Source organism: Drosophila miranda, chromosome XR (genome assembly GCF_003369915.1).
Source record: "Drosophila miranda strain MSH22 chromosome XR, D.miranda_PacBio2.1, whole genome shotgun sequence".
NCBI lineage: Eukaryota > Metazoa > Arthropoda > Insecta > Diptera > Drosophilidae > Drosophila > Drosophila miranda.
This window is the reverse complement of record NC_046674.1, coordinates 21,105,668-21,120,530: the sequence shown is the minus strand read 5'-3', so window position 1 is coordinate 21,120,530 and position 14,863 is coordinate 21,105,668. Positions and strand designations below refer to the sequence as shown.

Below are 14,863 nucleotides of genomic sequence, written 5' to 3'. Positions count from 1 at the left end.
GAAAGAAAAACATGCAGTATCATTTAAGATATCTTAAAACTGAATCGTATGTTTGCTGGGATAGACCAAAAACAACAAAAATATTGTGTATACATATCGATATACTGTTAAGAAAAGGAGTGAACCGACGGTATATTTGCGGTTATAATGTTATATTTTGTCAATTTCATCAATCTATTAAATTTCATGGTATATTTAAAAACAAATGGTATAGAAATTCAATAAAAGCTAGTGTTTAAAATAAGCCAGTCAAGTAGAAAATTGATTAATTAATCGTATAAAAATATGTGGGCAGGACTGAGAGATCTATCTAGCTAGTAATATTTGACGGAATATCAAAATCGAGGAATGTGTATACAACTAATTCTGTTTTTACACGGTAGATTAGTTCATGAAAAAAACATCTAAGCAAAGAAACTGATCGTATGCAAAAATAGGTGATTGGTTCCTTATCTCTAAAACCTATTAAAATATATTTCCGTATAAAAAATGTCTTTACCAAATACGTCTATTGCAAAAATGTAGTCCCCTTAAATTTCCACAAAAAGGGAATTCCCCTAAATTTTTGCTAACTACAATTGTTTTGGTCAGTGAATTTGCTTGTATGTATGTACATATACGCAAAAAAAACAAAAGAATCAAATATGTATGCATGTATGTTTAAGAGCTTTGTGTGGTTTAGAAACAGAATTAGGTGGAGCAGAACTTGAATTCGTCAGTATATTTACGGTATATTTTTAAAATGAGACGGTATATTTTGGTATCTTTCTGAGGGTCGGACGGTATATTTTAACGATAAAGCAACTGCATTTCTAAAGTGCAATAAAAAGATAAACAAGACAAGCTTGAACCAGCGGGATGACTATAAGACTGAATCTCACCGCCCGGGAGGTGCAGCAGGTTTTTGCAGAGATTCTTAGCCATGGCGAGGACATCACCTGGGATCTGTGAGTGGCCGTGCAATTTCCTTTGTTCCACCTGAAATCTTTAGATTGCCGATGATCTCTGACCTGACAGATTGCTGCAGAACCAAAAAGGCATCCTGAATAGCAAGATGGGAGAGATATTTAATCCTCAGTTTGGTACATCTGAGGCTATCTTTCCAAAAACTCTGGAATTTGTTTGGCTTCAAAGTAAGCAGACTCCGCAAATCGACAGTTTCGTGTTCCGTCAATGATTGCTTTGTGGTCTAAATACATTCAGGTAAATACACCAATGGACAGTCCCTTTCTTCGCTGTTCTTTGTGCTTGTCGTGAATGGCGTGGCCGAATTGAATCTAGCGGAGAAGAGCAGATCCTGGTCGATCCATCCTGTTTTCCGCTGCCGTCGCTGCGTTGGTAACATCGTACATTGAAGCTCCATCACATTCCCCTTATTAGTCATTCCGATTTCAGCCGACCAGAGTGGAGGGCACAGCAGCAGCCGGGATTGTTGCATGATCTATGTGGATCAAAGTGGCATCTATGATGGCTGGGATACATACTTAAAGCAGACGGTTCTGCCCGAAGGGATTATGGTAACCTGCGATCGAGGCATCTACAAGCTAATCGATGGCCAGGTTGAGCTAAAAACGTATTTGATAAAGGGTACAGGACGTTCCCCAATTAGGGGTTGCCACTTAACTTCTGAACGTCTGGCGGCCTCGAAATCGCCTGAAGTGCATCGGATTTACATGAAACAGGAACCTAATTGTTTGATGCACTTTTATGACGTAGACACTATAAGAGCGCGCGAAAAAGTGCTATATCTGCTACTGGTACGCATCGTAAGATAAGCTTTTTCTATCCGGTATATATGCAAACTCTTCTTTTGTGCTCCCTCAGAAACATTTTGATGGCGAGAAAGTCGATTTTTTGAATGCGAGGCTGCTCTCCGAGTGGTTGGTTCTGTTCACGCACAGCGTCAATAACTTTCGTCTGGCATCCGAAATGGTCAATATGGGCACTTATCGGAGCACCTTAAGCAGCCACGTACAGTAAGGTATAAGCTATCCATTCTCGAACGCTAACGAGCGCTAATTTTTGTTGCAGGAACATCTTTGACAAGATCTCCAAGGAGGCCAAGTCCGTTGAGGAGTCCACTGAAGGCAGACTGGACCTCATACGCACCGCCAATGTGATTCCCACAAAAAAGGAGCTACAAAAACTATTTAAAACTCGTGGAGCTAGTGTCTGCACAAGCGAACCGAAACTACCCGCAGAACCCAGTAAGGTGCCCCCAAATCTGCTGCAGATCCGTTCAATCACCGTCGAGGGTCAGGACATCCAATTGGCAGATTACGGAGAAGCTATCATTGAGCACATCTCAAGCACTGAGAGCTTTGAGGATCTAATCAGCAGCATGGCCAAATACTGGAAGCTGGACATGTGTAAGCTGATGCTGCAAATGACGCAGACCTTTGTCGAAAGCACCAGAAAGGAGCTCTGGCTGCTGCTGAAGTACAGCTACCCCACGGAATCGGTGCTATATCAGATCATTCACCAAACACTTAAGCACCATTCGAGCTTGAACTACAAAAAAGTCTCGGAGGCAAGCCCCGATATCCTGAGAAGCGTACGGTGCTTTTTCGTCTCATGCAGTCCCAACTGTCCCCCAGAGTTTCTGAATAAGTGCCCCAAGTGCGTGGGCTACTACAATAAGGGAACGCGGCAGGTAGTTGATAGATCTGATGATTATTGGGATATCTAATATGCCTTATACATACACATATACCATGCAAAGCATTTGAGTGGGTAATACACCCATTTTATATAATTATTTCGTATTGCTCGAACCCCTGGGTATTGTTTTATCCTGTAATAATAAATATTTTCGTATGACATCTATTACAATATGCCATTGAACAACAATATTTAAAGAACTATCAACCATTCCAGTATCTTTTATGTGTATTCTATAATACGTAAAACAATCGGAGGTGTTCACCCATGTACGATATTAGATATATGTACGTATGTACGTACGTATACGAGCTATCTTGTACCATAGGAGAGAGATAGCATGCGAGACAGAACACGAAATATATATCTCTCGCTCCCGCAGGAGATATTTGTGTACGGCACCAAGAAGAGAATCGATGCCAGCACACTGGAATTGAGCAAGCAATTTCATTTCATAAGAGATTAGTGAATCCCCACGGTGAAGCGATAAGCATGCCGGCAGGAAGAGGGGGTTTACCGTGGCGTAATACAGCCTACTGACACGCTGAAAGCCCTTGTGCCCAGTGCCCTTCTGCACTGCCTGCTAACATCCAACAGACGCGACGCTCACTGAGGACAGGCCCAGGTCCGGCTTCAATGTCGAGTAGATGGACATGGACCCAAAGTAGACTAGGAGGGTTAGTGCTCGCGGGTTTCCGTCCTGAGGCATCAGGCAGCATTGGGGGTCTCATCTTATATCAACAAAAAATAAAGCCAGTCTCGCTTTGTATCAAAGTATAAAGAATTTATTATATATCCATCGCATATAAATGTGTGTTCGTGTAAAGCTTACGACAATTTTGAATATCAAAACAAGACAGATAACAGATTAATGCCCGCAACCAAAAAGCCAAGAAGCCTTCCGCTCTTGTTAGTCTAATTCGTGGTGGTAGAAGGTCGTGTTGGAATGGGGGGGGGGATGGGATGTTAACAGCAATATAAACCGTAATTAAGGCCAATAACCAAGTCGCAGTTCGAGCGGGGTGGTGCTTAGAACTTTGAGGACTTGGCCAGGTTGAGGGCCTCCGTCAACATGCGACCAAAGTCGGCGTGCACCTGGGTAAAGTTCTTGACGGCCCGCTCCTGCAGGAACTGGCTGGCGTTGTTCAGATGGCCGGCAATGTTCGCCACCAGACGCTTCCTGGCGCAGTTGTCCAGCGTGTGCACCCAGAAGTCGGTGACCTGGCCAAAGTTGTCCTCGGTGTCGCCGCTGCTGTAGCGGTACACGTCCCCGGTGACGGGGCAGCAGGTGGACAGGGCACGGGCCCGGGGGCACTCCTGCGGTCCGTTGAACGAGTTGGGGAAATAGTTGGGGGCACCGTCCTGGTTGTCCGTCACGTTCATCAGCCCATCGCGCTGGAAGTTGTTCACCTTCACGCGGTAGGGACAGTTCACGGGGATCTGCAAGTAGTTCGGCCCCAGGCGATGGCGATGCGTGTCCGAGTAGGAGAAGAGACGGCCCTGCAACATCTTGTCGGGCGATGGCTCAATGCCGGGCACCAGGTGGGCGGGGCTAAAGGCGATCTGCTCCACCTCGGCGAAGTAGTTCTTGGGATTGCGGTCGAGCACCAGCTTGCCAACGGGGATCAGGGGGAACTCCTTGTGGGACCAGACCTTGGTCACGTCGAAAGGATTGTACTTGAACTTCTTGGCCTCCTCGAAGGTCATCACCTGGATGTACATGGTCCAGCTGGGGAACTTGCAGGTCTTGATGCGATTGTACAGGTCCCGAATGCTGTAGTCCGGATCGCTGGAGGCCAGCTCATCGGCGGCCTTCACGTCCAGATTCTTGATGCCCTGGTCCGTCTTCATGTGGAACTTGGCGTAGATCGGCTCGCCCCTGGCGTTCACCAGCTTGAACGTGTGCGATCCATAGCCGTTCATGTGGCAGTAGCCGTCGGGAGTGCCACGATCACCGAACAGGAAGCACACCTGGTGCGTCGACTCCGGGCGCAGGGTGAGGAAGTCCCAGAACATGTCGGGATCCTTCAGGTGCGTCTGCGGATTGCGCTTCTGGGTGTGGATGAAGCTGGGGAACAGGATTGGGTCGCGAATGAAGAAAATCGGGGTGTTGTTGCCCACCAAATCCCAGACACCATCCTCCGTGTAGAATTTGACGGCAAATCCGCGCGGATCGCGGGCCGTATCGGCCGAGCCGCTCTCGCCACCCACCGTGGAGAAGCGAATGGCCAGGGGTGTGCGCTTCTTGACCTTGTCGAACATCTTGGCGGCACAGTACTTGGAGATGTCGTGCGTCACCTCAAAGTAACCAAAGGCGCCAGCTCCCTTGGCGTGGACCACACGCTCGGGAATACGCTCGCGATCGAAGTGCGACATCTCATCGAGGAAGTTCACGTCCTGTAGCAGCACGGGACCGCGTGGACCCACAGTCTGTGTGGCATCTTTGATGCCAATCGGCGATCCATGTCCAGTGGTGATCGATCCTGGCGACACCTGAAACGAAAGCAATTCCAGTCTTTGTTAGTTGCAAATCTCTGTCTCTCTATCTAGTTTCGGTTTCATAACCGAATGCCATTTCGGTGCTCAAAATATCCCTCCATCCATCCCTCCCGCAGCCCAATCTTATCTAATCCCCTTATCGCTCTAATACTTATTTTTGGGAACGGACTTTCGTATTTTGTTTAGAAAGGTAGGTGTGTGTGTGTGTGTGTTGGTGTGTGCCCGGCACCCGGCATTCGGCACGAAAACATAAACATAAAGATTGCAGGCACTTATCGAAGCGGTGTACGCATTTGTATATATAGGCGTGCCCTGGGGGGTCACATTGAGGGGCCAAAAATATTTACCATTCGTATAAAATATGAGCATATGGAGGGGGGGATGGGGGAAATGAAGTCCAATTGTCACGATTTTTGAGTTGTATTTTTATGGCCAGAAAGATTGCAATGCTTAGTCTTTGGGGCTGGCCTTTCCCTCTGACCATTCGTTCGCTGCGAGTTCTTCGACGTTGGGTTCTCCTAGCAACCCACCTTCAGATATTACTTCCTATATTTCTACTTCTAGGTTTTCTGTCATTTAATGCGTATTTCCCTAAACGATATCTATTATCTCTGTCATCAGAGCATATCGATTAATTCAATTTCCCCATGGGTGCAGCAGCCACGCCACTCCTTGATCCCCTTATCGTTTATTCCACATGCAAGCCAGCCAGCCAGCCAGCCAGTCAGCTAGCCAATTCATTATGGAATCAGCTTTGCCCAACAATTTGCACAAAGCGTCGCCCGTTAATGGAATCATCTGAGAGATGAGAGATGAGAGAGCGCAATGCCATATGAAATGATAATTTGAGGGCATTTCTGGAACAATAAAGTGCATACAAAGGTTGTATATCAAAGTGGAGCCTCTTTTCTCTGTTTATCTGGCGATGTGTCAGAAATATAAATTAGCTGATGCTTTTTTTATTTCACAACAAAGTCATTTAGACGTTGTGTGGGGGATTACTGTCTGGCTAATAGTACTAGGATATAAAAATGTTTTTTTCGGAATTATATCTGGATTCTTTCGAACTTAAAAGAGGAAAGAATGAAAAGCGATGAAGTACTTGTTTCTAAAGTCGAAATAAAATGCGATTCGATTAGATCGCTTCCTACATATAGTATCTTTTCTAATGCAAATCGATTCGAATCGATTCGTTTCCTTGCCTCACCTTTTTGCTGAACCCTCCTCTGAATTCCTAATTTTCTGCATTCCTCATCGCACTATTAACTTTTCTGCACTCTCAATTTCTTGCATTTCTTTTCGCTTCAATCAGAATAGAACTGTTTGCACTTTGAGACTACACATAACAATGGTGGGGCCACACATCAGAGGCCAGGCCAGATAGTGGAGCAATCAATCTGTACTGTGTTGCATGCAAACAGACAAAAGACGACAGTCGACTGATAATGCCACTTACTCGATCTACAAGAATGCAAAATACATAAAGACCAAGGTATGGAGCATACGGGAGTATCTGTATCTACATATATGTATGTACTTGTAGGAAAGTTTTTTAATTGCAACTTGTCGCGGAGATAATTGGAAGGGAATCGATTGGAATGCCATGGCATGGCATGTAAACGTTGCGACGTTAATGAGGCAGCGGCAAGGCCTATAAGATCCGTGCACGCAGAGTAGCAGAAAATGTAGAACCTTCAAATGTTCAATAATTTATAAGAATTTTTGTATTGTAATTTATTACAGACCTTAAATATGACGAAAGTAAAGCTAATTATAAAGAATTCCCCCTCTCATTGTTTGCGGCATTCTTAGCCATTAACAGACCTTCGCGATCTTTCGAAAAATCCCTGAAACTCAAGAACCCAATGGGTTTCTATGGTTTCCTCGGCATTCTTCAAATGATTCAGTATGTGTAAAAGACTCCATTGCCATCCTGTGAACCGAAACGAACCGAACTGAAATGAGTGTTTGGCTAAAACAAAGGCAAATGGCTAATTGCCTGACAAAATGCAGTTTTCATAGTTTCGTCATAGATGGCCGGATTCGAGTGAAACAACACGAACGAATCGACTGGGCGGGTTGCCTCTTTTCTGGGTCATTTCCAAACATATTCTCACATAGCCCGGGGCCGGGCGTTCCAGCTCAATTGCATAACCAAATTAGAGAAAGAAAATTTGCTCTAAACGCACGCATTTTCCTTACACGGACCGGCCCCGGCCCCGTCCCGTCCCGTCCTGCCTGTCTGTCTGTCCTCCTTTCTACCTTTTGGCTCGAAACGAGTTTCTTGGCCCAGGCCCGAGTCGTTGTAACTGATCGTCGCATGGAGCCATTGCAACCAGTTTATGCAACATTGAGCGGCGAGAGTCCATTGACTTGCAGCGCGCGATTTTTCCAACCCAACCTCAAAAACCTGCAACGGTTCAACCAGCTTTTCTCGGCCCTCGCGCACTCTCGCGTGTGCCTTTTGTCTATATACAAAAATTGCATTTAATTGCTTTTTGTTTTTGTTTTAAACAGAAGTAGAGCTGTTGCCTTAATTGATCCGCTGGCTCAATGTTGGCCATAGTTCGAAAGTTCTGGCCAAGGCTAAAATGGTGCCCTGCAGCTAATCAGATATTGCCTGTCAGATCTAATCTTTTTGGGGCAATTACTAAGCACAAAATGTCAGTTGTATTATCGATTTATGGGGCATGGAAATGGAAATGGATATGAGTTATTTGTGGTCTCTGGATTTCAGTCCTCTTGCCCATTTCTTTTATTCTTCTATCATTTACAATACTTTCAATATTTCGTGCCATAATTTTCCGGGCACGATTTTCCCATTCGAATGCTTTCAAAACTAAATCTAAATTAAAAATATGGTGCACGTTGCTCAACAAAAGCGAGAGCGAGTTATTAACACAAAAGTGGTAATAACTAATTGCCAATAAGAGGGAAAGAAAAATTGAAAAACATTTGGGCAAAGGTTAAACAAGGTTAGAAAAGAAATGCAGTGCAAAAAAGTGAAAAATATACATTTGTATGCTCAATACTTCAGTTTCTGCAGTGCCATATACTTTGGATTAGGTTCAGACTTTCATAAATCCAAAAACTAAATACGATAAGCGTTATCAACAGAACTGATAAGAGACAGAACTACTCTCACTCCCTTCATCTCTCTCTCTGAATGGAGCGGGCGGTGCACAGCTGAGAGGCGGCGGCTACTTGAACTTTGATCTCCTGTAGAGAGAGAACTTGCTTGCGAAATTTGGTAACATTTGAAAAAGTACAGGCTCCACGTAGCGCATTCATTGATTTAATTGTCTTGTTTTTGTGTTGTTTTTTGTTTGAGCTTTGAATAATAATTATTTTTGCACTCCGCTTTGCCTTTCCTTTCTCTTTGTTTTCCTCCTTTCCTTCCATTTTTCGGGGCCCGGCACTTGCACAAACACACACAAACAACTTGCACACACACAAAAAAAAAATGCAATCATACGGCTCCCTCTCACTCCCCTCCCAATCGAACTCCCACTCACCGTTTGGGTGTTCTTGTAATCGATCAATTGATTCGAAGCAGCATCGCGTGCAGCCATCTTGTCTTCAATTTAGTTGGATAACCAGAATTTAGATGTTCAAAATAAGTTTAAAGCACTGTCGGCTGAGGTTCCGTTTCTAACTGCTTTGCGTTTGTTGTGAGCGCCTCAAAAATTTGTCAACTAAAACAACTGCAACGCAGTTCGGTTTGTTTATATAGGGCACAGATGTTAAATATTTTTTGATATCGATATATATCGATATATTTTTTGTTGATAATATATATTGGGATATATTTTTGGATATATGATTTGGATATATTTGTGGGTTGGAATATATTTTCAAGGAAATATAACTAATTTTTCGAGTTCAGGCACTAAAAATACAGTATATGTATATAGAAAAAGTACCAACAGAATTTTGTGCAGCAGCTTCCATGTCTTCGGCTTTGGTACCTGTTGCGTTCGGCTCGCGGTGGAACCCCAAAAATGAAAAAATGCGCTGCTGGACAGCCGAATACCTCTGGTCTTTGGCTTTGAAGTAAAGACGATAGAAAATACACAATGATAACAATTTTCAATTATATTACAGCTCGGGCTCAAGTGCCTCTTAATTTTCGAGCGTGTCCGATTCGACGATTCGTGATATTAAATTTCATATCTGGAAATATCTGATATTTATGTTTTCAAGATGTTGATGCCCCCTAATTTGTCAAATCTTTGTAATTTAAATTGTTTTATGGTAAAAGTGGCTTATCTAAGTTGCAGCTTGCAATACATTTTTATTTATTATTTGGGGTAATTGCATAAATAAAATACGAACAGCGTTTTCAAATTTGATTTAGTTAATCGAATACAATGTTGGAATTACAGCTACGAGCGTGCTTTACATTTTCAGTACAGATACAAAAACATAAGAAAATAATAAAGTTACACAACCTTCACAGAAGTCACTAGCTTCGAGCCTCTTCTTAATTTGGCTCAACAAAAAAAATGTCTTCACATTGTGGTGCAGTATTATGCCACAATTTTGTAAATAAACAAAAAATTACAAGCCTAGAGTATCATCCGCCCGTGGTCCCTGCTAGATAGATATCCATGGCCGTCTTGTTTAGGTGCACCACCTGGCGTCGTTTTGGTATCGGCTGGATGTGTGGCAGCCGCGTCCCATTCACCGCATTCAGGCTCAGATCCGAATTGGCATCGTCGTCATCGCTCACAGAGTATCTGTATGATGCCTGTGTGACGGGCTGTGCCTCTGGCTGCGGATGCGAGCGCTTGCGTTTTCCCGACGCCGCCGCGCTAGTTGTGGGCATATTATCCTCGCTGGCGCTCGAGGGTGTGGGTGTGCGGACGGGTACGGGTGTTGGTGGCTTAGCCGCCGTCACTGTGGCCGTCGCAAGTCTATTTATGATTGTGCTGGACGTCATCGAGGTGACCTCCGACGAGGAAGTAAGCTCCTGCCGCTGACTGGAGCTCACGTCCGAGATGCTCTCGGCCTGCTGCTTTTGGCGATGCAGGATTGCATGTTTCAACTTAAACTTGTAGATCTTTCCCAGTGTCTTGTAGCAATCCATGCAGAGCAGAGTATCCCGTCGCAGTTCCGGATTGATGTTGAGTGCAAAGTGGCGCATATTTGAATCCTTAATTGTGGTGTTGGGCGTCTTGAGCAAATGGTTGCCCAGGCCGCAGTACCGCCGCTCGGCCACTTTCGAGGTTTCACCTGTTTCGGGTGGCATCTTCTATGCGAAATACCATATTATTACTATATTTTATATTCATATTTCCCCAGACTTACTATTGTTTTTACTTTTTCCCGCCCGAATCGAATTCCACGCTAATCACTGAGTTAAGTGTGACCGTGGACCTTTCGATAAAATATACCGTACGACCCTCAGAAATATACCGAAACATACCGCCTCATTTTCAAAATATACCGTAAATATACTGACGAATTCTAGTTCTATTTTGCATATTCCTCGTTTTTGATATTCCGACGAATATTACTAGCTATATAGAACATTTAGCTATGCCATCATAGTTTTATACGATTGACGAATCAATTTTCTACACAATTGGTTAGTTTTTAGTCCTTGCTTTTACTGTATTTTGACTAAAACAAGGTTTAAACAAAATAGTTCAACAAAAAAAACAGTCGCAATGTTGCTAGTATTTGAAGACGTGATGCGTGTATATCCTTTTGTACACCCTATTTCGTTAATTTTATATGTAGCTCAAACGCAATTTACTAAGACCTTTTCTCAAATTGACATGTTTTTGACTTATTCATGTGTATTATTAGTATCTTGTATATATATATGTCGATCCTGATACCTACTGAGCCTGCGATGCCAAACATTTCCTCAATTCTATAACATCCATTTCCCCCAGGGTATGTGTGCATGGTATTAGCAACATGTTAGTGTATGGAATGAGACTCATTGTTGCAAAAGCGAACATGCGGCGAATCGGGTATTGCTATATTTCAAGCTATATAGATTTGCCCACTTAGCTTTATCATAGATAAATGCATTTTCTACAAGATTGCTTCTTTTAATTGCTTGTAAGTATTTTATTTTGACCAAAAAACGTTTTTCAAGTAAATGTTGCCGCAACAGTGTGTATGGAATGTGCAACATTGTGTATGGAACGAGACTCATTGTTGCTAAAGCGAAACTGCGGCGAACTGCGGCGAACTCAAATTCGATTCAAAAAACGACCAATTCTTTGTTCCGTTGAATAATACTATCTATATAGAACATTTAGCCATGCCCACTCAATTTTGTACGATTGATGAATCAATTCTATACATGATTGGACTATTCGAAATACTTGCATTTATTGGATTTTTATATAACATTGAAAATTAAATTAATAGATTGATGAAATTGACAAAAATACCATGGTAGCGCGGCGAAAACCAGTATATCTACAGTATGACCCTCAGAACAGCACCGAAATATACGGTCTCATTTGAAAAATATACCGAGTGTAGCGCGCCAAATCGAACTTTTTTGAATGTGAGCGACAAGGATTTAAATGTTGTCAACCGGGCCTTTATCTATGCCCACATAATTTTATAATTAATGAATCAATTTTCTACACAATTGGTTAGTTTTTAGTCCTTGCTTTTATTGTATTTTGACTAAAACACGGTTTTCAAGTAAATGTTGCCGCAACAGTGTGTATGGAATGTGCAACATTGTGTATGGAACGAGACTCATTGTTGCTAAAGCGAAACTGCGGCGAACTGCGGCGAACTGCGGCGAACTCAAATTCGATTCAAAAAACGACCAATTCTTTGTTCCGTTGAATAATACTATCTATATGGAACATTTAGCCATGCCCATTCAATTTTGTACGATTGATGAATCAATTCTATACATGATTGGACTATTCGAAATACTTGCATTTATTGGATTTCTATATAACATTGAAAATTAAATTAATAGGTTGATGAAATTGACAAAAATACCATGGTAGCGCGGCGAAACCCAGTATTTCTACAGTAGGACCCTCAGAAATATACCGAAACATACCGCCTCATTTTCAAAATATACCAAAATATACTGACGAATTCAAGTTCTATTTTGCATATTTCTCGTGTTTGATATTCCGTGGACTATTCTCAGCTACATAGAACATTTAGCCATGCCCACATAGTTTTATACGATTGATGAATCAATTTTCTTCTTGATTTGCTTATAACGTTGAAAATGAAATTTAATAGATTGATGAAACTGGCAAAATATACCATTATATACCGATATACCGTGAATATACTGACGAATTCAAGGTATATTATACATATTCTACACGGTTGCAACACACTTGCTTCATAATGGGAGGAAAAAGAGGGTATGGACTACATGCAAAACGGCCCAGAATATGCAACGCATGCAAGGTAAAATTCACCCCACTTGCTCAATATGCCTTGAAGAGAAATAAAACCATGGAAAGGTTCGTACGAACCATGTAATTTGCCTTGGCTGTTTTTGCCTGTTTTCCATACCCTTTTTAATAGCCCAATCAATACTATAAATATACCTTTGTCTCAATGTCGCGGTCAAAATATACCGAAAGATATATTATACCGTACACGGTCATTGCGTGCCCGATACGATGGTACGATATTAGAATATCACTCGATGTTTCTATCGAAGGAATGCCATCGCCAGCAGCACGAATTTTTCCACAGAAAGGCGCTAGGTGGCGCTACACATATATTTGAGTCATCAATATTCAAAAATTGAATTTGCAAAATTTCTCTCAATGTCATTGTATAGTTCATTAAAAATAAAAATAAATAAACGCAGTATTTATACTCCATTAAAAAAAATATCTGTACATATTAAATTTTTAATCAATTTTTGAAATTAACTTACTTTATAAATAATTTCGATTGCTTGATGACTTTACCAGGGCTATAAAATCAAATCGTATACCCATACCCGAACGATTTTTCTCTATATGAAGGCAAAAATCGTTGAAACTCTTTTCGAATTTTAGAAAATTTTCAGATTTCTGATTTATAAAGAGCAGCAATGAAAAGATGTTTGAGTGTTTTCCCTTCCCTGTAATTGCTCGTGGCAGAGTGTGACCAGGTGCACATGCTTGACTGACACTGTTATGTGTTTGTTTACAAAGAATGTATTATTTGTGGGCACAGTGGAGCTGGAGGACGAATGAGTCAGTACCGAGTATAAAACTAATAATTTATAAGATAATCGGCTTTCATTCGACTGCCTTAATGAGACTAAATTTGTCTTCATTATTGCATTTTTGTAGCCTTTTTTTTGAGGCTAGAAAATACAGTCTTTGCTTTTCCAGTATTTATCGGTTGCCTTTCTAGTATTTTTGCCGAACGAAATGCGTTTTATCGGTTCTGTACGAGTATCATCCCTGATTCGGTCGTACGCCAGTCCAAACGCAAAACCCAAAACAACTCGAACGAGGTTTGAGCGGCGTTTTGCGTTTTGCATTGAGTTTTTTTTCCATACAAAACGCAATCACCGTCGAACCTTACTCCGAATCCAGCTCGAACCTGGTTCGAGCGCGAGTGATGCCGTTTTTCCCATACAAAACGCAAAACTCATTTGTTTTTTCATCGGTATTTTTTTGTCATTCTCTTTGTCCCGTTCGTTCGTCGATTTCTCGTCTCTCGTAGTGATTTCTTTAACAAAAATTCAAACATATACACACCATGTATATATAAATATATATTTAATAAATTTAGTGCAACATATACACGCATAATAAGAACCCCCCGTTTAGGCTAAATATCAAGTGCAATCCCCCCAAAAACTACCAAAAGGCAATTCAATTTACGTAAAAGACAAAACAAAAAGAAAAGAAGTGAAAAAACGGCGCGTGTGAAATTTTTTCAACGAAGAGAAGTTGAAGCAGCCGCAGCACAGCAGAGGAGAAGCAGAGCAACAGCAGCAGCAACAAAAAGAAGAGAAAAATACAACTACAAAATTCCCCACACACAAAGTAGGCCAACAACAACAGCAAAGCAAAAGGCAAACGTAAAAGCAAACAGCAACAACAACAACAACAACAAAAAGCAAGACAAGAAACCTTGTAATTGTGTCAATAAATGTTTTTTGTTTTTTTTTTTCGTAAATTGTGTTTGTTTCCTTTTTGGAATGTGGAATTTTATTTGATTTACAAAATATTCCAAAAAGCGTGAGAGTGTGCATGTGTGTTTGTGTCTGTGGTGCGGCGCGTCTCGTCGAGACAAGTGAAATTTTCTTTGTTTCCCAGGGGCACGAGCGCGGGGGCGGAGTGAAGAAATGAAGTTGCCTTGAAACGGCATATGCTCCTACTCCTCTCCTCTCCCCCTTGAACCGAATTCGATGTGTCTGCCTGTGTTGAAATATGTGTACGTGTGCGTGAGTGTCTGTGTGGCAATGAACCGTTCCATTATGAGTTTTTTTTTTGTTTTTGCTGTTTGCTTTGCATTTATATGTAAAAAAAAGATGTTTTACTACAAAAATTTAAGTGTTTATTAGAGTTTTCAAGGAAAATGTGCAACAAGAAGCCGCCGTTAGGGAGCAGGACCAGCAACAACAATAAAATTAAGGCTGCTGGACAGGTTTCCCACGGCTAAAGAAAACAACGAGGAAAAGAAGAAGGAGTAGGAGGAAAAGAAAGAGAAGCAATGCGTGCCCCGCCGCGAAAGCAAAGTG

At 42.0% G+C, this 14,863-nt stretch overlaps 3 protein-coding genes and 1 long non-coding RNA gene across 6 annotated transcripts; 2 read left to right on the top strand and 2 right to left on the bottom strand.

Annotated features, from left to right (window-relative positions):
• Positions 1-775: 775 nt before the first annotated feature.
• LOC108153557 lies at positions 776-2,834 on the top strand. The gene is made up of 6 exons (XM_017283631.2): positions 776-947; positions 1,018-1,133; positions 1,204-1,338; positions 1,396-1,757; positions 1,825-1,976; positions 2,032-2,834. Exons 1-6 carry the CDS (start codon positions 859-861, stop codon positions 2,687-2,689), a joined length of 1,512 nt encoding a protein of 503 aa, XP_017139120.1. The 5' UTR covers positions 776-858; the 3' UTR covers positions 2,690-2,834.
• Positions 2,835-3,423: 589 nt separating this feature from the next.
• On the bottom strand, positions 3,424-8,868 carry LOC108153043 (catalase). Its single transcript, XM_017282803.2, has 2 exons — positions 8,676-8,868; positions 3,424-5,154 (listed from the first exon to the last, which is right to left on the bottom strand). The coding sequence occupies exons 1-2, from the start codon at positions 8,730-8,732 to the stop codon at positions 3,691-3,693; spliced, it is 1,521 nt and encodes a 506-aa protein (XP_017138292.1). The 5' UTR covers positions 8,733-8,868; the 3' UTR covers positions 3,424-3,690.
• A 562-nt stretch (positions 8,869-9,430) lies between these two features.
• LOC108153447 lies at positions 9,431-10,535 on the bottom strand. 2 transcript variants are annotated; one of them, XM_017283464.2, is made up of 2 exons: positions 10,471-10,535; positions 9,431-10,414 (listed from the first exon to the last, which is right to left on the bottom strand). In XM_017283464.2, the coding sequence occupies exon 2, from the start codon at positions 10,409-10,411 to the stop codon at positions 9,737-9,739; it is 675 nt and encodes a 224-aa protein (XP_017138953.1). In that variant the 5' UTR covers positions 10,412-10,414; positions 10,471-10,535; the 3' UTR covers positions 9,431-9,736. The 2 variants fall into 2 exon arrangements, with proteins under 2 accessions (XP_017138953.1, XP_017138954.1); XM_017283465.2 differs by having other exon boundaries at positions 9,431-10,411.
• A 3,044-nt stretch (positions 10,536-13,579) lies between these two features.
• On the top strand, positions 13,580-14,835 carry LOC108152275. Of its 2 annotated transcripts, none has more exons than XR_001774812.2 (3): positions 13,580-13,782; positions 13,909-14,165; positions 14,677-14,835. It is a non-coding gene; the product is annotated as an uncharacterized LOC108152275 (long non-coding RNA). The 2 variants fall into 2 exon arrangements; XR_001774813.2 differs by having other exon boundaries at positions 13,611-13,627.
• Positions 14,836-14,863: the final 28 nt, after the last annotated feature.